This window comes from Halichoeres trimaculatus, unplaced genomic scaffold (assembly GCF_033239565.1).
Source record: "Halichoeres trimaculatus isolate MK-OKI-2021-1 unplaced genomic scaffold, fHalTri1.1 fHalTri1_scaffold_6, whole genome shotgun sequence".
Classification (NCBI taxonomy): Eukaryota; Metazoa; Chordata; class Actinopteri; order Labriformes; family Labridae; genus Halichoeres; species Halichoeres trimaculatus.
Genome location: NW_027437184.1, coordinates 21778779 through 21801375, shown reverse-complemented (window position 1 = coordinate 21801375; position 22597 = coordinate 21778779). Strand labels below are relative to the sequence as shown.

Below are 22597 nucleotides of genomic sequence, written 5' to 3'. Positions count from 1 at the left end.
AAATAGTGCTGATAGAATACTTCACTTTTCCTCCTCAGCCTTCCCTCTGAGCTGAGATATCTGTTTATTTTAAACTATACATACACTAAATCAAGGCTGCTGCCTCCCCTTCCTTCTCTACAGACTCTTCTTTTATCCGAAGCCAAGCTGGACTCACACCCAGCTTCTACTTCTCAGACCAACAAGGGCTCTTACAGTGCAGGACACAGACAGAGTTAACCCCTCACTTCAGCCAAGCAGCTCATGGATTGAGCCCAAAAATCTTTCAGGCTGACAGGAAATGTAGAAAGAGTTTTCACATCAAACACAGAGCCGGGGAATGGTGTTTGTGTATTGTGAGGGAAGAAGTGAGGATGTAGGTGAAGGAAAGGAAGGCACAGCGTCATTCACACCTGAGTGTCAAGCCTGATTCCTCTTTGGAGGGGAGTGTGGACACAGAGGAGCAGCGATTTCTCTGTCTGCACACCTGAGTTTGGAGGTATAAACTGAAGCATTCAGGTGCAGAGCGAAGGACATTTTATGTAATGTTGCCTTTGAATCAATATATTTTGAATACTACCAGGGCTATGGAGCAGAACAGAGATTTAAAATGAACCCAATGAGAATGAGAAAGGAAGAGTCTAAAATCGTTAGTGGGTGAATTTCCCATCACTTTTAGCAATGGATAAACTTTCAGGTTTTTAAAAATCATCTGTTGATTTTGGCAGACCAAGAAAATGTGGTTAACTCTTTAGGAATCAGTTACTTAGGAAAAAGTGGTGACACTCCTTAAAGCTCCTGTGAAATTTTCTTTGTATCTGTAGCAGGTTGTGTAACAGGCTGAAGTTGTTGCTGATATCTCCTCATTTGTTGTAATAGCAATGAGACCATCAGCAAAAAAGACTGAAAATATCTTTATTGCAGCTGTAAAACGATAACTTGTGTATTTTCCAATTGCAGAGGTTCTTAAGAAAGATTGCTTCTCTAACGATTAAGAGAAGGTTTTTTTTTTTTTTTTTGGTCAGGATTAAAAATGTTGAACTCAATGAAGGAGTAAGATGTAGGGTCTACTGCTTGGTCCTTAACAGTGGCCAAAATTAATGCAAACAAAAAGTCCCTTGCAGGAGCTTTAAGGTAGCCGAACCATAGTGTCAGATTTATGGTGTTTATTTTACCCTGAGCCATCAAATAAAAGGACACAGGACTGGTTCATTATTTACCCACATCACTCATTTATATTTTAGAAAAATAACGATCAAAGTTTTTAATGAAAAATAGAAATATGAGAAAGAGCTTACCTTACAAAGTGTGTAGTAATCACATATTTGGAATACAACAAGGATGTGATGTCCTTTCAGGATCACAAGATTCAGAGAGCACACTGAGGCCCCATATCTGCATTTACTCTGTTTTTTTTTCATTGTTCATTTAAATTTTTGTTTAAATATATATTTTTAATACCTGAATTTTGTAGTCTATAGAAAAGTTATGAAACATACTATGTTGTCATATTGGAAATGAATTTTTGAAGGTTGTTTAGTAAACTAGCATTTATTTAGGCTGGTTTCTGATCAGATATTCGCATGCAAAAGCACTTGGAAGTTAAATTAATAAATAAATCACGTGAAAGAAGGAAGCAATACCATAATGAAAGTGCAAAAAAGTATGACATCCTTTTGATATTTATGGTAAGAAACTCTGTGATATGATATACTGCTGCCACCTAGTGGCTCCTTTTTATAACTGCACAACAAGTGGTGAAATTCCCAATATGGACGTTAAAATTAAATTTGAGCAACCGTCAGAAATTGAATAAATAAATAAATAATAAAAGAAATAAATAAAGCTAAATTCAATTGTGAGAAAATGCTTCGTGTAGAAACTCTACAGTTTTAAGATTGGATAAAGTGAGTTTAAAAGATGGAGAGCACGCTTTTTTGGCAGAATAACTTTTCTGTCAGAGTTATGACATGTCCGTGGCACCATGTGACTCTGTTTCGACAACCCATCAGTGTCAGGTATCGATACATCGCTGTCTTAATGGAAGTCATGTGACAACCAACAGTGTTCTGGGTTATGATCGTGATGGCCCTATTGTTTATGGTAAAAAGAGTCAATGAGGAACTCTTAGCTGCTACTAGGGGCTGATCACCGAGTTTGATGTGTTATCCAAAATCACATTTTAGCTGTCCTACAACACGTGCGTAGGATTAAAGCATTTGAATGGAATAACTATTTGAAATAATCTGGTACAATAAAATATTCGACTTCATATCTCTGTTTCCCCACATCCCTGCTTTCGATACAGATCTGTTTATTACGTCCATCCATTGTCAGGCTGGCTCTGGCCGGGGACCTGGCTGTGCACTGGACTGTGTGTTCTCCGCTTTTTTTGATGTCTCGATCGGTGGAAACGGAACAGACCAGGAAGCAAGAAAAATAGCCCGATTTGTCACCTCAGCACATTATAGCTGACTGAAGCCTCACACTCCGGTAGCTTCTTCAATACACTTCCACCATGCAAACACACACGCACAGATTCACACCAGGAGGCAGCGAGTTTAGGAGGAGAGGATATGTCTCAGACTAACGTGTCAGAAAAGTGTGATTGTAGTCTTTGTTTTGAACCATGGGATTGAGCGACTCTTCTCGTTACCAGAATAAACTTCATACGACTGCTGAAACCAACCTCGACCACATCCACATGGGTCATGCTTGGACTTCAACTAATAGACAGCAGCAAGTTATTCATCTCTATCTTTTATTTTAGATGTGTTTTGGAGTTAGCTTTACGCTCCTGGACTAGTGTTAGGTGACCTGACACTTCTTCAGCATGGTTTGGGCTGAATAGCCACATTAATGGGTCATCGGGGATCAAACGACGGCTGTTAGCCGAACAGCCGTTATAGGTGTGTATAACATCAAAGGCACGCGTTTGTATGGCTCGACACAACATCCACTGCGATGTGCAGGAGGGAGGGGTTAAGGGGGGGTCGTTGAGGATCGGTCGAGCAAAGTATAAAACCCTCTGATATCCTGGGTGATCAGCAGAACTCAAGGATAGACCTTGTTGAACACATTCCCCTACAGCCCTGAGCTTGAGTTACAAGAATGGCATACAGGATGGACTCCACAGGACACAGTGTCTCTGGGATGAACACGTTTTTCTCAGGACAATACTGGAACGCTTCTTGCCGCCTGGATAATAACAGCGACGATTACGCACTGGACCGCAACCAAGGTTAGTAACAAGGAATTTCAAGTTTTCGGCAAAACTTTTTTTCCCCCTGAATTTACTGCAGAAAAAAAGTCAACAGTTGATAAGAAGTCGTGTCTCCCTGCAGTGCATCCAGACGCTCCCCACCGGATGCGCGCTGATTCAAATCGTCGCCGGAAGCGCACCACTTTCAGCAAGGCGCAGCTGGGTGAGCTGGAGAGGGCCTTCTCCATCACCCCGTACCCTGACGTTAAAATGAAGGAGTCTCTCGCCTCATTAACTGGACTACCAGAGTCCAAAATTCAGGTATGACAGGATATCTGTGTTTTTATATATTTTTACGTTTGAGAAAAAAAGCAAAACTTATTGACCGTAACGTTGAATACATCCTATCTATGTAAACAAAAGACTAATCGAAATACTTGTTTTTCAACAGGTCTGGTTTCAAAATCGCCGTGCACGCCATTTCAAGAGCAAGAAATCAAACAGCGAGGTGCCCAAACCCTCCACAGACTACCTCCATCCTCATTCCTACACCTCAACCCCCAGTCCCCCTTACTCTCAGCTGCTCCCTCCTTTCTCTCCAGCTGCCAGCTTACCTTCTCCACCAGGCTACCCTGCTCCAAGTTTACCAGAGTCCACCAGACTCTCATCCATCCTAGAGCACCAGGCTGTATACCAACCCGTACACAAGCCTGTATCCTCCGTCGCAGCCGACCAAGCTACTCCCTTTTCCTCTTTTCCCACAGGAGTTACCCATTTAAACCAAGACCAAGTTTTCCCCGATCACAGCTATGACGCGTTTACGCAGAGTGACTTTATGTCTTGGATTGTCCCTGAAGACATTGAGGACTTCCTCACAGCCGAACCTCAACCTGAAGGAAGTCGTTGTGCTACATTTGGACATTCAGAGCCCCAAGAGAGCATCCAGAGTCAACTGGACCCACAGAGCCTCTTCTGCACCACCGACGAGTCAATGGACGACCTATCCGACCTGTGCTTTCCGGAACTGGTCGACTTCAGCTTTTTGGATTTGGACATTTCTCCGGCAATGATTGATTATCTGCTGAGTTGACATGCAAAAGAGACGATTGAATTGTGTTAAAGGTTTCGGTTATCATACAGTATTTATGAAAGAGGTTGCCTTGAAGGCAGAACTTCATGAAGTTAATTGAATGAATTTAACTTATTTATGCACTGTAGAGTATAAAATTACCATATAAAAATAAAAATTTATAAAAATAAATACCCAATGGTTGAAGTGTTAGCTTGATGTTTTATGCTGTCAACATCGTCATCATACGGCGCCGTGGCTTAGTTGGTTAAAGCGCCTGTCTAGTAAACAGGAGATCCTGGGTTCGAATCCCAGCGGTGCCTTTTGCTCTCTCGTCGACTGACATTAAAGCAGTGTCTAGTCATATGTGAAATCTCTAAATGACCGTGATACAAGAATTTTGTGACTTATGGTTTTATGAAGGTTAAAAAAGCAAACATTCCTGTAAGAATGCTTGCTTTGGTCAATTAAATTTTATTTTAGATTTAATTTGATAAAGCATCTGATCACCTTCAAATAATTAAAAACAAACAAAAACAAACAAACACAAAAGAAACTAACAACAACAGAAAAAATTGAAGTATTTTTACAAATGATACCATAATAGAGGAATTTAATGAGGCTGCCATACAAACTGTGCCTTTACCACTGGTGACTACATGTACCCCCTAACTTGGAGTTGGTTAGATTGTGTCTTTCTTCAGTGCATGAATGCTGATGATGTACACAGAGAGCATTAAAAAAAAAAAAGGACAGCGATGCAAAATGTCATCACCTGCTTCCCTTTATCCAGCAGAGGGTGCAACTCTTTCAAAAGAACGTCCATCCAGGATGGAGATAAACTACACAAAGAGACCAGTGGAGGGCAGTAGTGCTCAGAAAACAAGCACCAGTAGGACCACTAACGAAAAGTCTTCTCCTCTTCAGACTTTTGAAAATGCTTTTATTATTGTTGGTGAGAGATCCCATTTTGTTTTGTTCCATGGTTTTGACATAAAGGACAAAGTCAGAGTTTAGATGAGTACTGAAAATGATCTTACAGTTGTGAAGGTTGCTAAATGTTAAATTTGTGTTAATTTACACATACTGAGACACTCACATGAAAGCAACATCAAACTCATTAAACCATGCAGGATTTTCACTTTTACATAAAAAAAAACAGAAGGAACAAGTCAAGGCATCTAAAAAACAGCGCTGGGTTTACATTGTTGGGCTCGTAGCAAGATTTACTCTTTATTTCTTCAAATTACGAACTTCCTGGGTTGGCTTATTTCTTCTCTGCTTTTGATGCATCAGGCTTATCTTCCTCCTTGCAGCCCAACCAGTATTTTGCAATGGATCGTGGGTAAGGAGGGTTGACTGAGTCCACACGTTTGGTCCGCAGATCCACTCTGTAATATTTATCTGCAGTCAAGGAAAGAAATGTGTCATATATTATAGGTCATTAAAGTCTTCATCCCCCTTGTAAAGTGATTTTGTCATCAGATATATTCAGATTAAGGGATAAAAATGACCCCTTGTGTTCATACCTCTTTTGAAGAAATACACGTTTTGAACAGGAGTGCTTTTCTGCGCCACTGTGGTGCTCACGTCAAACAGGTCACTGTAGTGACTGAAGTCAAACCAGTCATCATAACCCCACAAGTCATCAAACAAAACCTGGCGGCTGTGCCTTCCTCGATGTCCACCCCTCCTGCTAGGCCGCCTTCTCCGGTTGCCCCGCCTTACAGATGGTGGAGGAGAAGATGGCGTGGGCTTCGAACTGAGGTACACCCGTCCCACCATGGTGGCATCTACTGGGGGCCTGATGCCGTGCCAGTCTCTGCTGGTGTATCGTTCGCCTGTGTGGTGACTGCTGACTAAAAAGACGGATCAGGATTATAATCTAAAGAGAGTCGTTGGCATAGCAAGAAAACAACCAGAGATATGTATGACACAAATACATCAGAGCCTTACAAGGTCCTCCAAATAGCTCGGTGAATAGATCGTCCCATGTCTGATCACAGAACAGGTCAGTGTATCGTGTGAACAGCACAGATGGGGAGGACCTGCTCATTTCGACGCACTCCTCGTGGGACGGCTGCTGCTTGAACTCGTACTGGTAATACTTGTCTCCTAGAGGCAGAAAAAAACATACAGCAGGGTTGCTTCTCCATTTCCTCCAGTTTGGGTCATGCTGCAATCAAAAACTGTCAAAGTCTAAACAACTGACTGGATCCTGAGATGGGCCTCAACCACCTCTTGTTGTACAAAAGTGAAGCCAAAACCATTAGAGAGCCTTTTCTTGCTGGTGATCTCATTGGAACCAGAGTCTGTGGCATTTGAAATAGCTGGCATTGCTGTCTGCTAATGAAATCACATTGAGCTTCCTGGTTCAACTTGTAATGTCCTTCAGGCTAAGTCCACAGTCGATCAGGGTATCATGTCCCTCCATAGATCATCAAATAACCCGTTCATAAACTAACCAAGATGATAAGAACTGAAGCAGTGACTGAAACCAAGTTTGAGAAAACTTTGATGCGTAATTTGATTAAATAGTTTAATTAATGTGTAGTCTAAAACGTGGTTTACTTAATGACCAATTTTAAAGCACTCAATGATTTGACTTCACTTTTGGGGGAGCTGTCATGTCGTCCGTTTTAAAAACACAGTTTACATTTTACACAAGGTATAAGAGGATTTAAGTAAAGACATGTATCACACATACCTTTAAAAAAGTAGGCTTTCTCTTTGCCACGGTGATTTGCCGCTGGTATAGCAAATGCAGCGTTGATGTCGTCTGGTATGTTGTCAAAGCCAACTGAAATGTCCCGGGGGTAGTCCTCATCTAAGACGTCTCCATCAAACCTCCAGTACCTGTTCCCCTGAGGGAGAGTCAGTGCCAAGAGGCCAAAGTTGTCAGGTCTGAAGTTGGGCCCAGGAAATAACGCATCCTTAATATTTCTTTTTACAATACAAATCTGCAGGTGAAGCTCTTAAAACTATACACTGCAGAGAGAAAAGACTGTACCTTAAAGATGTAGGATTTTCCCTGGCAGTTAATGCGAGTGAACGCAGCATCAATGGGTCCAGAGATTCCCCACACATCCTCGATGAGTTTGGGATAACCAGGAAGTATTGACTTATCATCCAACTCAAAGAAGTACTCACCTTGTAGGAAAAACAGGATTTGGATCAGTAATATACATCAATAAATTTAAATTAAAGTTTTAACACATGATAAAACATGCTGCTTCCAGTGTATCCATGCCCAGGTTTGTGTACAAAACAACTATGGGACTGCAAAATAGACTCAGTCAGGGAAAAAAATCTTCATCAAAACCAACAAGAGAGAAAGTTAGGGGTGTAAAAACTTACCTCTAAATGCATAGATGGACCCATTCTTCAGCTGCAGAAAAGCATCGAAAGGTCGACCGCTGCAGTGAGCTGCATTAGGGTCTCCAGCTGGTGTGGGCTGCACCGTGGTGGTAAGTGGAGGAGATCCAGGGAGAGTTGGTGCAACTGTGTTTGAAGTTGGTTTGGCAGTTGTAGAGTTCTGAATTGTTATTGCTTCAGGAAGATCTTCTGTTTCTTCGAAGGTATCCCCACGAGCCACTGGAGGGAGAAGAGAAGAAACTTCTGTCACGTGATTCAGAATAAATCTGTCTTTATCTGTTAAATAAAGTTATTTATTCAGTGAAACAGCTCTGTTACAGCACTAACCTTTTTTAGGGCACACAGTGTCAAAGTCAGGACAGCAGCTTTCGTAGTACAGACACATAGAGTCGCACTGACATTTCCTCTGGGGGTCGAAGGAGCCACAGCGGCCTGTACAGGTCTCTGTGGAAATGCTGCTGGTTGGTTTCAGTGTGAAATAACACATGCACATGAAATAACACAAACCATGGCTTTACCAGAGCCAGTGCTTGGTTTGCTTCACACTGCATTGGAAATTTCAGTCAAATAAAAGGGCATAAACAAAATAAAAAAGTGATTTATGGATGCAGCAATGAATTGTGTTCACAGATGGTATTTTCTGGAGGTGATCTTTATTCCCATGCAGGGGTTTCTATAACACATTCATGTCTGTTTTGTTAATGCAGTACCGCACAAGACCAATATTGGTTCCTTTTATAGTCCCAAATTTTACTCAAATGAAATATTAGAACTTGTTCAGGTATTAAAAATAATGCAGTAATTCTGAAAAAATAAAACAAATTCTTACTAAACCAAATTAAAAACACTTTAAACTTCAAAAAATGTCAATACAACCTAGACTAAAGGGGAAGTTAATAATTGTTGGTGTTCATTGGTGATATCACCATTTAACTTGGTTCAAGTTTCCAAATCTTAGTACCCAGAACACGTAGAGTATTTACATTAGACAATCTTGAAGACCTACCTTCTGCAGAGAAGGTGGTGTCCAGCAGCAGGCAGAGGCCCAGCAGAAGCACCGCTGGCTTCATCTCATCCACAGGTATTTGTTTCACTTAAAAAAGTAAAACTCCAGATCAGAGAGGAACAAAATGCACACTCCTCTGCCTGTTGACACCACAAAACTGGACCAGTCTGATCTGACTGCCCCACTTTAGGGTGCAGGACTGTGTGCAGATGATCAATAGGTGTATTTCAGAAGCTGTTGACCCCTGGATGTCTGGTGTTTCTGATTGGTCAGTGATGCACTGTGATAATGATTAAACGGAGGTAGCTGATCTCTGTCCTGTCTGTTCCAGAAACACCATCCTACATCCAAATACATGTTGCTCTGATAGTCTGCTTCAGCCAAGCATTTCCTAACTCTGGACAGAGGTGACATTTAAATTACAAACCAGACCAGACAAAGCACGAGTGTGCTCTTGTTTCAACACTTCCTTTAAATTTACAGGAAATGAAACTTCTGTTGAAGAGACGGGATCAAATCAAACATTGTGTAACTAGGGCGAAGGACCAGGACCTTTTTTTCCTCTATTGATCTCTGGTGTCGAATAACAACTGTAGAACAAACACAGTTCCAAATTTAACTCTGATACCATTCGAACAAAGAGATGCAACAAGGAAAAGATGAATGATTTTCAGTAATGATCAACTGGGGGTGATGCTTAGTTTTAGCATCATGTAGAAGACACAGAGGCCAAACCAGCACATGAAGGTAACGACTGATCATTCTTCTCGGTGTCCTGACTTGGAGCAGCTGCCGAGCTGTGAAGAAAACATGAATGAAGTCAGTGTTTGCCTGTCAGTGATAACAGTCCATGACACCCGTCGAGGACAGATAATAACGGCTGATGGACTTTGGTTCAAAGTATCAGTCAGTTAGTGGAAATACTAATGCTTATCTCTAAAAGACGAAAATATTAATAAGTCAGTCTGTTCTATAAGATAATGTTGAGGAGAAAAAAACACACAGACATTTTTCTGTTTTCAAATATTTGCTTTTACGCAGAAAAAAAGGAATTATTTCAGACATTAACACAGATATAACCTCCACTGTAACATGGCTCTGTGACTGGAGACTCGTTTAATCTTTACATTTTGGATTATCACATGAAAGAGCTTAACTGGTTTCCACCTCTTTAAACTTGATTATAAATGCTGTTATGAAATTACCTAACATTACCAAACAAATAAAGATTTTATACTCAACTTTGATGAACTTTTACCTGGTGTGGTATTATGTAAGACTTAAATGTATACAGATGGTTTTATAGACAGGCCCTCTTTTTTTGTGTCAAATATTAATCCAGCCAGTAAACAGGTCAGCTTTAAGACTCAAATGAATAAGAGGCCATTCACTCATCAGATGACCATGATTACAGAAACCTTTGAGCTGTCATCTTGGACAAGGAAGTGGATCTGCGTCAGTCATTAGGTCTATGAAACACAGTGAAGCTCATCTTTATTCTGTATTGACAAGTATGATCACAAGCCGTTCAGCCATATCATCAGTTATAAGGTAGTTAATGAACAGCTTCAGCTCATGTGTTGTTCTGTTATCTAAAGACGTATTAAAACCCAAAACACTTCTAAAACATTTAAACAGATAAAGAGGGTTGACTGGGTGTATATAAACTATTGTATGAAAATCATTTTTCCAATCATCAGCAGTTTTTTCACTGATTAAGAATAAGTTATAGACGTCCATATCACTAACCAGACATCCTTTATATAACACTTCATAACTACATGACTGGATTTAATACCATGTGTGTTTATGACTCACACCATCCTTGACCTTATCTCACATTTGAAGTGGTGGAACAAGTTACAGCACGCTCGTACAGACGGCTGTAATCCATGCAAGATTATAATACAACACACGGTAAAATTTCTGTAAGTCATAACTTATCATGAGACACTATATACATACATACACACACATACATATATGTAAGACAAATAAATGTGAATCAACTATCCTGAGTGTGGGCTTTAAATACATGTCACTAAAAGAGGGAGGCAGTTATTCAGTGTGTTAGAGCATTGCTAAATCAATGTGAACAGAAAGTAAACAAAAACATCCAGGAAAGTTGGATATCTAAACTTTAGCCACCACAGAAGGCAGCAGCAGATTCACCAAACACTACATGTTGCTAACAGCTGGATGTCAGCTAGAGCTAACATCAGCCTGGTTGTGTCACAGAGCACAAGACAGGCACTTGCTTATTCTCCATCTGGGCCAACACGTCTTTAAAACCATCAGTGATCAATGAAATACAAATATGTCTAATGTCTGACTGTTTTTTTCCACTGCTTCCATTCCACGGAGCACTTACTCTATGCAGAACCCTTTATTTCTGTTTGCTGTTTGTAGTTCACAAACTGAATTCTCTGGGGTTAAAGTGACATTAACAAAAGATATCTGAAGGTGCTTTTTGACAGCAGTAACTTTCCAGGAACCAGGAACCTTTAAAGGAACTCTGTGTGATTCAACAGACCAGGGTCTAAATTTAGTTCCTGGGTAGTTAAGCGAATGACCCCCTACCTTTGGGGGTCATACTTGGTTTTTGTTTTTTAAAGATAAGGGGACTTTAAAAGATGGGATCTCGAACACTGAAAGGGTCTGGCTGGTAGAGTACCTGCAGTGTTCATAATTCACCTGCCTTGGATGCCATAATGCTAAAAAGTTTCACATGACGTTGTCTGCCATCTCTTTCTCACTGTGAACTGCTGTCACTTTCATTGCTTCTCCAAATACCACTGGCCTGAATTGCATAATCTTCGAATGACTTCAGGCTGCAGTGGAAAGGCAGAAAACAATGGACCACAGGAACCATTGAGGAACAGGTCTTGGAACTAAAAGCTCCCAGTAATTCTGGTTGAAACCCCCCCTGAAGTATTCATTTCTAGTTGTAAGCAGATGTGGGTTTGTAGAGATCATCTTTTTTTTTTTTTTTTTTTGCGTTTAGCCATAATGTGCTTCTTCTTGCAATCAATTCCTTTGATAAGCTAATTGAGCTAGTTGCATCAAAACCGTATATGTTTGCACTGAGACTATATAATCATAAAAGACAAATGTTGACTGTAATAAAAACAGCACTGATGTCTACATAGTGACTCAGTAATGTCAATAACAGCAGTTTGCTTACATTTAGCAACATACACTCATGTTCATATCTGAGCAAAGTGAACGTAGTTGTCCTAGCAACTGCATTGACAGATTGTATAATTATACCCCAATACAGAAAATGAATATATCAATCATGTTGGCCCCTAAAAGTTACAAAGTGTTTCTTTATTTAGGCCAACACATGTACTCTATGTTTGAGAAAAGGTGCCTGAGCTCTGAAAACTTAACCTTCTATAAAACCTGCAGCCCCCAGAAGTTGCAGAGTTCTTTTTCAGACGTGCCGCACTCACAGCCCATGACCTTTGACGGCACCTGACAAAGCTGCGCTTCTTAGGAGATAAACCCATCTGTAGTTTAACTATCTGTCTCCTCATCTCGATCCCTCCACCTCCTCCAGCCTTTACTGTTACCTTCCTCTTTCACAACAGCTTTATCTGCCCCTCTGTCAAGGATCTTGATCTCTCTTGTGTTAAGTTAATGTTTGATAAGCCACAAGAGATAAAAATAGAGAAGATAGCGGTGCTATTAGTCTCACTTCCTCCATGAACCCTTGAGGAGCACTGCTTTCCTTTGCATGGGTTCACTAAAACTTTAAATTTGGTTTTCCTGATTTTAGAGTGAGGTTTATTTTTTTCTTGTTTACCTGTCAGCTCTTTTGTTTCCTGTGGTCCAAATTGTGTTGACCAGCAGCCACACACAGTCACAAGGAAACTTTTGAGAAGCTTTTCAACAATGGGTTTTGTAGAAATCATCAAGCCTTATTTGATGTGGTTTTTTCACCACAGAAACTACTTCATCATCGTCCTCACTCCAATCGTGTTGCTTTCTCTGCCTCTCAGCGTCCCAGGACCGGTAAGTGTGTTTGTCCTTGAGATCACTTTTAAATGAACTGAGTGGTTGTCGAGATCATCGCAGGTGAGTCTAAACAATCAAAATGGTGTTACTAGGCCTGCAAATATTTCCTCCCCAGTGTGTCTTTCTTACTACGTTTCATTCATTATGGATTATGCTGTCTATTTGATTTACATTTGGTGAGAACTTCAGTAAAAGATCACGTCGTTCAGATGGTCATCACATATTTGTCTCAATGATATCATCTAAACGGGCAGGCCATTTTAGTTTTTTTTTTTTTATTTAACATTCAAGAAAAATAACTTCAGAAAAATGTCAGAAAAACTTGTTGCTACAATGTCTGGAGCTCATCTCAAATCCCTGCACTGTAAATGTGCATTTGCTACTAACCACCAGGTCAGCTGGCACTCACATATTTTAACATAATATAACCAAACACCACAGAAGTAAAAGGTTTTTATTCTTCTCCTTGTTCAAATCTATCAGATGTTTGCAGCAGTTATCACAAGCAAGGTGTCCAAAGCTAACATCCTAATCCTTCAGAAAGATAAAGAGTGTCTCTCCAAGGCTGACCTCCCAACATGACCACTGGAAAAGTCACATTGAGCAACCCAGGTTCCCCGTCAATGGTGTTCATTTGGTCTTAGTTTTGGAGCGATTTTAAAAGACTTTGACTTTAAGAAAGAGATGAAAGAGAGGTGGTGAATGCTATAAAGTTGATCTTAACCTTCACTTGGACTCTAAAACTTTAACACAATGCCTTACAGGGTCAATAAAGACATATAAAGATGGCTGCATCCCAAAATAACATGTTATGTAATTATCGATGAACGATGTTAACATCCAAAACTTGTGCTACTGCAGCAAAAATGTAACAAAGATGTTGAAAAAGAGCAATGCACTTTGACTGATTGATGACACTTTCATAGAAGAATGAGTTTGAAAAACAGAGAAATGATCCCTCTGACTTTTACCCCAAGTGATGAAGGAGTGAAATGATGCCACCTTAACGTCTTAGCTTTGCTTGGATTGTTCCTGACCTTGTCTGACCGACAAAACTCACTTGCGAGAGCCTGAGCAATCACTAGTAAACGTGATTTAATTATGTTTGAAAAGCTGAACCTGCGAATCTCAAGTTGAAGTTTGGGCTGGGGGCGGTCAGTGGCCTCTTGTATTGACATTTTGTTAGCCTCATAGCATAATAGCCGTCATATCTAAAAAGTTTTCAGAAGAAAAAAACAAACATTTTTTTTGGTGTACATTTGTTATTTTTTCATCAATATTTATAATGTTATGTTTAGATCATCCATATTTTTACTGTTAACTTATTTATTTCATTTAAACCTTTTTGACTTTGGCCTTTTTGCTATGAGGCCCACAAAATAATTTAAATATGTCTATAATGTATGACTCAGCACATACGCTAGGGGGTTAATAATTTCAGTAAGGTTAAATGTAGAGGTAGTCTAGCACATGACAACTGTTGCAAATGCCTAAAGTGAATTTTCATTAACTTCTAGCAAAGCCCTTTTTTCCAGTTTATAGTTCTTTTGCTGGGCTATGTTAACTATTTCTTGACCTCATCCCTGACATGATGCTTAAATACGCTGTGAGTGGTCTCAGCTGAACAGGAAAGAAAATGATTGTTTCCAGAAACCTCTGACTTTCACTGACGTTGCAGCTGCTGAGCTCCGAGGCAGTGGAAAGTTTGGTGTTGATTTGTTGTGAAAGGCGGAAAGAGGTATACAGAGGACTCATAAAAACTAATCTCTTAAGACAAGCGCACAACAAACAGTTTGTTTTATGATCAAGGACTACTGCTATCTGCATGTGTAAAGTCTTAGTGCCTTTTAAAGAGAGCTGGAGATAAGACAAAGGACATGAAAGCTGAAATGTTGTGTGTACCTTCCTGTACTTTGACTTTCTCTTTTTCTTTACGTTTGTGCTGAATATCTGTATCACACATACAGCAGTATATTCAATACTCAAGGATAAAATGTGATGTTAGACTTTCTTTTTAAAGTCTTGTTTTTGTGTTTGTGTTTATAGGAAGCAAAATGTGGTTATGCTATCATCCTCATGGCTCTGTACTGGTGCACAGAGTGCATACCTCTGGCTGTGACTGCACTCCTGCCGGTCATCCTCTTCCCAATGATGGGCATCATGGAAGCTGGAGATGTAAGTTCTTTTGTTTCATTACTCTTTTGTGCTTCATTAGGTGTACTTCATAGCTACAGGTAACACCTCTCTTTGGAGAGATGGTGAGAAGCCTCAGTGTTTATAGGAAACTGATGTGAACGAACAAACTGAAGAGGAAAAAAAAAAAAAAAAAAACAGTGCACATACCTGTGGATGCTTTACAAAGTGTGGGTTTTTCTGTGCATATTGGGCTTCAGTCACATTAACACAGTTCTAGGTCACTGAAAACTGAGGTTTTCAGAAGCACTTCTTACCCATAGACTGTATAAAACATGGACGTTGTCTCGCCGACGTCACCCATCTGTCTCTGAAACGGACAATGAAACACATCAGTTATAGCGGCCATTTTGGTAGTGGCAAGGGCTTTGCCTACAGCCATAGGGCACCTGTCGGTCATGTGACCCTCAACTGTGCCTCTTATTGGGGGAGCTCGGGATTTTACTATCCTCTAGACGGCCGAGAATTCACAACGGTACAGTGGGTGCCGGTAGCAAAATTAACGATTCAGACAGGAGACGTTTTTTGAACCAGGCTGTAAATAGGTTAATTTCTGCTTTGAAAACAGATTTTCCTGGCTTGGTGTGTTTGTGACTTCTGGTACTTCCAGAGCCAGCCTCAGGCTAACACTCTAGAAACAGCAGATTTTAGCACTTCCACATTGTCTCATATTCTTGGACTGGAGGTTGCTGCTTTTTCTTGGCCCATTCCTCGTGGGCAACGCCTCTAGTTCACCAGTTATCTTTGGGTTTGCATTTTGCTGTGAGTGGTCTCATGGTGGAGCATCACGGAGGCACCACCATGCTTCACTATAGGGAGAGTGTTTGTTTCAACATGAGCTTCCTCCTTTCTTCTTCAGACACACAGCTTCTCTCATGCTTGTGGGTCAGTCTGCCATCGACTGTCTGCATCTAGTTTGTGTCTTACAGAGCAAACTGAATCCTCAGTGCTTGCTACAGTGAAGTGTCAACAGTAAAAGTGTATTAAAAACTGGGATTGCTTTGCCTCTAAGCAAATAAAACATGTCTGAAAAACTGTGAGCCCAGCTCGAGCCAAGTTTGGCTCAGCGAATATGTTGGTTAGGATAAGAATTCAGTGGAAAAATATGTTTTCATTCTTCCTTACGCCCGAGCAGAGGATAACACAGTTTTTAACTACGCTTAATGACACACTATGTACTGAAAGTGTAATCTGACCTTTCTGTCAGTCGTACTGGGCGTATTTTACTTTTACAGCCAAATCTGCTGAGCCTTGTGTTCTCCTTTTATTGCTCATAAAATAAATGATGAATTACCTTCTTATGTCACAGAGGATACACATGTTGCCACTACTATTTGCTCATGTTTTGCACATGTTTGGAGTTATTACTTTGCTGAAGTTTGTGTTTTCTGTGTCAGGTCAGTATTCAGTACCTGAAAGACTCCAACATGCTGTTCATCGGGGGCCTGTTGGTGGCCATCGCGGTGGAGCACTGGAACCTTCACAAACGTATCGCTCTGCGAGTTCTGCTGCTGGTTGGAGTTCGTCCTTCCCTGTAAGAATGCTCACCTGTGCCTTACTGACTGCTATATTCAGACTGTCATCAGTGCCCAAACGGGTCTTTATCATATTAACTTGCACATATATTCACACTGATATCAACCCAAAGTTTCCAAGGTTTTCAGAAAAATATCATTCTATATTTTAAAATCAACTTTATATCAGACGGCTTCGACATAACCGGAAACATTCACTGAAAAAAAGAAACAAGTTAACACTATATTGATTATGTTAGCCAAATAAATGCACTGACTCTCAGGGATTAATAATTCAAAGGAAGGAAACACTTCTTCACTTAAAGGGTTAAGCTTCACACATTCAACTACAGGAACTCACCTCAAAATTGGATTAATATCCAATTCTACAGCAAATAAAAACCTTACTATACTTTTACTAGACTAAATAAATACTTGCAGAAGATGCTACACGTTTTTGGCTTTGTACTATTGAGATCATATTTCAGAGGATAAGAAATAAAACTGAGCTTTTAAAAATTAGAGTTGGTATGTTACAATGAAAAACTAATTAAAAAAGAAGATGAAAAATTGAATTCATGATTTAATTAGAATATGATGACATGAAATTAGTCATGATTTTGCTTTACATAATTTTTAGATTTTTATGAGATTATGGTGGAAAAAGCACACAAATATAGTAAAAAAAAATAATGACAAGAACGATGTTGTTCTTTTACAAAAGTAAGAACATAACAGCAAAAAGTAAAAAAAAAAAGGCAACTATCATTTTTACTATTTTACTTTCTATAAATTTGGAACTTTATTCTCTTAAATTGTATTTTTTTTACTGTCACGATTTGAGTTTCATAAAATTACAAATGAATTCTTGTCATTTTATGAATTTATTTTGGGAAACTTTTGACTAAAATATAAAACTGGGACTTTGTTTCAGCAAAACTTTCATGTCATTTTACAACTTTTTTTTCCTGTTAATTACATTTAGTAACCCTCATAAAAAGCCAAAAGAGCATTAGCTTAAGTAGTAGATTTAAAAATGTATGTTAATTAATTTTCTAGTTACAGTGTAAGTTTTGTAAATCTTTAAATAAGTATGACTTTCATTATTTTTTCATTTTTTTTGAAAAAAAAAACCCATCAAAACCAAACAAAACCAAACAAAACAAAACAAAACAAAACAAAACAAAACAAAACAAAACAAAACAAAACAAAACAAAACAAAACAAAACAAAACAAAACAAGGCCTTTGAATTCACAACTTTTACTTTGTTCTTTCACAAATGTGTTCTTGTTATATTAAAACTTTATCTCTGTTGATTCACAGCTGTGGATGACCTTTGACAGCTATTTTAAAGCTTATTCTTTTTCACCACTCAGCAGTATTTGTATGCAGTAGGGTTTTATTCAAATCCGAGCACATCTTTCTCGATTTTCTCACAACTTCTTTGTTGTTATCAACTGTTGTGTCACTCAGGTTAATGATCGGGTTCATGACTGTCTCAGCCTTCCTGTCCATGTGGATCAGCAACACAGCCACCACGGCCATGATGCTGCCCATTGCTCATGCTGTGCTGATGCAGCTGAGGGCCACAGAGGCCAGGGCCGACGCTCGAGATGCTCAAACTGCTGCTGGAGAGGTTGATCCTCAAATCACTTCCAAAGAAAATGAGGCCTTTGAGCTTGAGGAGAAGGAAACAGGAGAAGTAGAAGCTGAAGAGGATAGGAAGCAGACAGCAGTTAAAGTTGAACTAAAGGACAACGTGTGTGAGTAACATCATGTGCTGGATAGATGGTTTACGGTCTGTAATCTGTACTGTCCGGTTAATCTGAACGTTTTCTATTCCAGATGAAATCAAGACGAGTTTAGATGTTGCTCAGGAGGCGAGGAGGAAAGCAATGGAGGCAAAATATGATCGCCTAACCAAAGGGATGAGTCTGTGTGTTTGTTACTCTGCCAGCATTGGGGGCACTGCAACGCTCACTGGCACCACCCCTAACATCATCCTGAAGGGTCAAATCGATGAGTACGTCATAAATCGAGTGTTTCATTAGATAAATAACAGCCAAGTGTCTTTACTCCTCCTCCCCCTCCTCCTCCTCCTCATCACTTTGTCTCTCTTCTTATATGAAGGCTCTTTCCTGGGAACGGTGATGTGATCAATTTTGCCAGCTGGTTTGGCTTTGCTTTCCCCAACATGGTGCTGATGCTGGTGCTGACGTGGGTTTGGCTTCAGTTCATGTTTCTGGGCTTCAAGTAAGTTAAACAAAGAATGCTACGTCATAATATACGTCATAATATATGTCATAATATACGTCATAATATATGTCATAATATACGTCATAATATATGTCATAATATATGTCATAATATACATGCCCCCCTGAACAATGAAACAGGAATCTTTTCTTCTGCACCATACACATGTAAAAAAAACCAACAGTTTCTATAAAGTGCCTCTTTAGGCATCCTGTCACATGAGTGTACACACAGGAGACAAACAGACCAGCCCCTGCTCAAAATCTGATAAGTGAATGAATAAACAAAAAAGATAGATGGGAGGAAATAAAAAAAAACAAGCCAAAAAGGGAGGAATAGCAAGAAAAACAGAGAGAGAAAAGAAAAAAGAAAGGGAAAAAATAGTAAAAAAAAATTAAAAGAAGAATTGAGGAAGAGTAAAGGCAGAGTTGAAGGGAAATATGAAGAACAAATAGAAGACAGATATAAAGAAAGAAAGAAAGAAAGAAAGAAAGAAAGAAAGAAAGAAAGAAAGACAGAAAGAAAGAAAGAAAGAAAGAAAGAAAGAAAGAAAGAAAGAAAGAAAGAAAGAAAGAAAGAAAGAAAGAAAGAAAAGGGAGAGAGAAAATTAATAAAAAAGGAAGAAAGAAAAAGTAATACATAAAAAGTATGAAAGAAAGAAAGAAAAAAGAAAGAAAGAAAGAAAAAGGAAAAGGGAGGGAGAAAATTGATAAAAAAGAAAGAAAAATATAAAAAATAAAAAGTATAAAAGAAAGAAAGAAAGAAAGAAAGAAAAAAGAAAGAAAAGGGAGAGAGAAAATTAATAAAAAAGGAAGAAAGAAAAAGTAATAAATAAAAAGGAAAAAAATAGAAAAAAAGAAAGAAAGAATAGAGAAAAGGGAGAGAGAAAATTAATAAAAAAAGGAAGAAAGAAAAAATAATAAATAAAAAGTATGAAAGAAAGAAAGAAAGAAAGAAAGAAAGAAAGAAAGAAAGAAAGAAAGAAAGAAAGAAAGAAAGAAAGAAAGAGAGAAAGAAGCTGAGGAGCTGATTGCCTGTGATGTAACTGTTTTCGTGACTGGATTGAAAAAAAAAATCATCTCATAATGCCCATATATCCTTCTGTAACAAAACGAGCAGAGTATTACTTCTTTAGTTATTATAAACTTATGTGTGACTCTTACTTCATGAGGTTTAATATCCGGGGAGATGTAGTTTATCACCAAGTTTGCTCATGTTATCACCGCATTGAGAACGAAGCTTCTGTTGGTCAACGGTCATGGCTACCTCACCTCTAAACCTCCTCCTGGAAACTCTGATCAGACCTGATGTTCATCAGACATGTGAATCTGTGGTCTCCTCTAACACACCCATTAATCCACACACACATCCTCCTCTGTCATTTATCTGAAGCATCTTTGCACTTTGTACTTTTGTTCTCCTCAGCCTGAAGCAGACATTTGGCTGCGGTGTTAAATCTGAAAGAGATAAGGAGGCGTATGCAGTGATGAGGCAGGAGTACAGAAAACTGGGAGGGATGAAGTTTGCTGAGATCATGGTGCTCATCATCTTCGTTCTGCTTGTGCTCCTGTGGTTCACCCGGGAGCCAGGCTTCATCGATGGATGGGCAACAGTGCTCTTCAACAAGGGGGGACCGTGAGTCTTTACCTTTCTGTCATGTTTATCTGTGAAATTTCAGAAAATAAGTTACCATATTAACTTTTTGTTAAGTAAATACATTGGAATCATTAAACCGATCAGCAGGAAACAGCTGTTTGATGAGACAGTCTTCCTTATTGAGACTTATTGAGATGTTTGCCACTCTTTAGGGACTTTAACATATCCACAACAAAATATTGAGCAGTATTATTCTGTTTTCCTCAGGTACGTGTCTGATGGAACTGTTGCCATCCTGATGTCAACACTCTTTTTCGTCATTCCCTCCCAACTGTTCAAAGGTGGAGGCTACGGCTATGATGAAAAAGGTCAGATGTTGAATTTAACCCATTTAATCTATTCCCGATAATCTACACAGCAGATCTGGTGCTGATCTTTTTCATCCTCTCACTTAATTTTGGCCTCACAGGAAAACTGATCAAGGCTCCCCCTGCTCTGCTGAACTGGGAGGTGGTCCATGAGCGAATGCCCTGGAACATCATTCTGCTGCTGGGGGGAGGCTTTGCTCTCGCTGCAGGCAGTGAGGTAAATATTCACTGTGGATATTTTTAACTATATCCCTTTGGGTTTCAAAGTGTTGGCAGAAATTTAAGCTTTCACAGTCTCTGTTATCACTTGATTGTCCCTTAATTAAACAAACTGAGAGACAGTATTAAGGTAAATTGGCACACACTTCTTCACAAACAGCAACCAGGTTTCTTGGTGTTTTAGCTGCTAATTTAAAGGTAGAGTCTGCGGAAATTTTCATTACTTATTAGTAAACACAGCTTTCAAACTAGGCTCCTCCTCCTTGGCTCAGTGCCAGCAGCAGCGCACACCCAGTGCCTCCAAACAAAGTAACGTGAACATATTCACTGGCTTGGCAACCACCTGTGGCATTGCATTTCTACATAGGAGAGACTTGAGAGCCGTGCATCTGACTTGCAATGTTAGCACAAGCTAGTCACAGGTATTTGACACATACCTGGTTAGTAGAAGGCAAACTCACAGTGCTCTTAATCTTGTGCTGCTCTCCAAATGCCTGAAAGTGAATGAAAGTTAAGCCAAGCTTCACCCTCTTTTAGTACAAAGCTCCATCTGTTTGATGTTAAGTTTCACTTTGGTTTTCTTTTTCTTTCTCTGTGTTAAGTCCTTCGCTGTAATTGGTTGAGGTAATCACGCTTCCTCTCCGTCCAGAGAAACGTAAACGAGTGTTAGCCTCCTCTTTCTAAACCACTGTGCTAACTTGCTCTATGAAAGTATCATTTGCCCCATGGATTCTTTACTTCCTTTCATCTTTCATGTTTGTTAACAGAAATCAGGTCTATCTCTGTGGCTGGGAGAGAGCTTGACACCTCTTCAGAAAATTCCTCCGTACGCAATCTCATTGCTGCTCTGCCTGTTGGTGGCAACTTTCACTGAGTGCTCCAGCAACACAGCCACCACCACCCTGTTCCTGCCCATCCTGGCTTCAATGGTAAACAAGACTCAAATACATACAAAGGCTCAAGTTAACTCAAGCATCTATTTTAATTTTATTCTGTTTGTTTTTGTTTCTTAGGCCATGGCTATTAAGATACACCCACTGTATGTGATGCTGCCCTGCACCATTGCTGCCTCTTTAGCCTTCATGCTACCTGTGGCCACACCTCCAAACGCCATTGCTTTCTCCTTTGGAAACCTCAAAGTCTTTGATATGGTAAGATGCAAACACGTACAGTCTATAAAAATATACCTTTTTATGGTTCTGTCTTGTAACTCATGGAATCAGAAATTTAATTCATATTAGAATATTTCCTAGAATCGATGAAACTAAAGGATTTAAAACTAGAAACATCTGTTTTATGTTAATTGAGAACCCCTTGCCTCAATGTCCCAACTCCAGAGAGTATATTCATTTATTAACGATGTGAAACTGTGGCATGATATTTTACTCTGATGGGATTTACCTGGATTAGTTGCATGAATGCTTCATTTCTCTAGAGACAAAAAAACCTGTTTATTTTTGTAATAAGATATTCAAAGTTAATCCAAGTCTTCAAGTCTGATTGACTAAGTTTAACAACACCTAGTTTATTTCAATAAAGACAGCAAAAGAAATCCAGCTCTAATTTTCATGATGTTAACTAAAAGTTATTGCATTGAAAGACTTTTTAAATACTGACTTTATGGGCTTCACAAGCTGCTTCAAGCTAAACTTGTTGTGTTCCTCTAGGTGAAAGCCGGAGCCATACTTAACGTGATCGGGATTTTGACTATTAATCTGGGCATTAACACCTGGGGATACGCCATGTTCGATATGGGCAGATTCCCTGCATGGGCCAACATTTCGAACCCCACGCCATGA

The 22597-nt window shown here is 39.4% G+C and overlaps 2 protein-coding genes and 1 non-coding gene across 3 annotated transcripts; 2 read left to right on the top strand and 1 right to left on the bottom strand.

Annotated features, from left to right (window-relative positions):
• The first annotated feature begins 4499 nt into the window (after positions 1–4499).
• On the top strand, positions 4500–4573 carry trnat-agu (transfer RNA threonine (anticodon AGU)). The gene has a single exon. It is a non-coding gene; the product is annotated as a tRNA-Thr (tRNA).
• A 583-nt stretch (positions 4574–5156) lies between these two features.
• Positions 5157–8998, bottom strand: vtnb (vitronectin b). The gene is made up of 8 exons (XM_074672179.1): positions 8632–8998; positions 7953–8069; positions 7608–7844; positions 7261–7400; positions 6958–7114; positions 6207–6365; positions 5780–6109; positions 5157–5654 (listed from the first exon to the last, which is right to left on the bottom strand). Exons 1-8 carry the CDS (start codon positions 8693–8695, stop codon positions 5518–5520), a joined length of 1341 nt encoding a protein of 446 aa, XP_074528280.1. The 5' UTR covers positions 8696–8998; the 3' UTR covers positions 5157–5517.
• A 3524-nt stretch (positions 8999–12522) lies between these two features.
• On the top strand, positions 12523–22597 carry slc13a2 (solute carrier family 13 member 2). The gene is made up of 12 exons (XM_074672564.1): positions 12523–12648; positions 14698–14826; positions 16242–16378; positions 17833–18122; positions 18205–18382; positions 18490–18612; positions 20041–20250; positions 20479–20579; positions 20681–20796; positions 21566–21727; positions 21812–21949; positions 22466–22597. The coding sequence occupies exons 1-12, from the start codon at positions 12529–12531 to the stop codon at positions 22595–22597; spliced, it is 1836 nt and encodes a 611-aa protein (XP_074528665.1). The 5' UTR covers positions 12523–12528.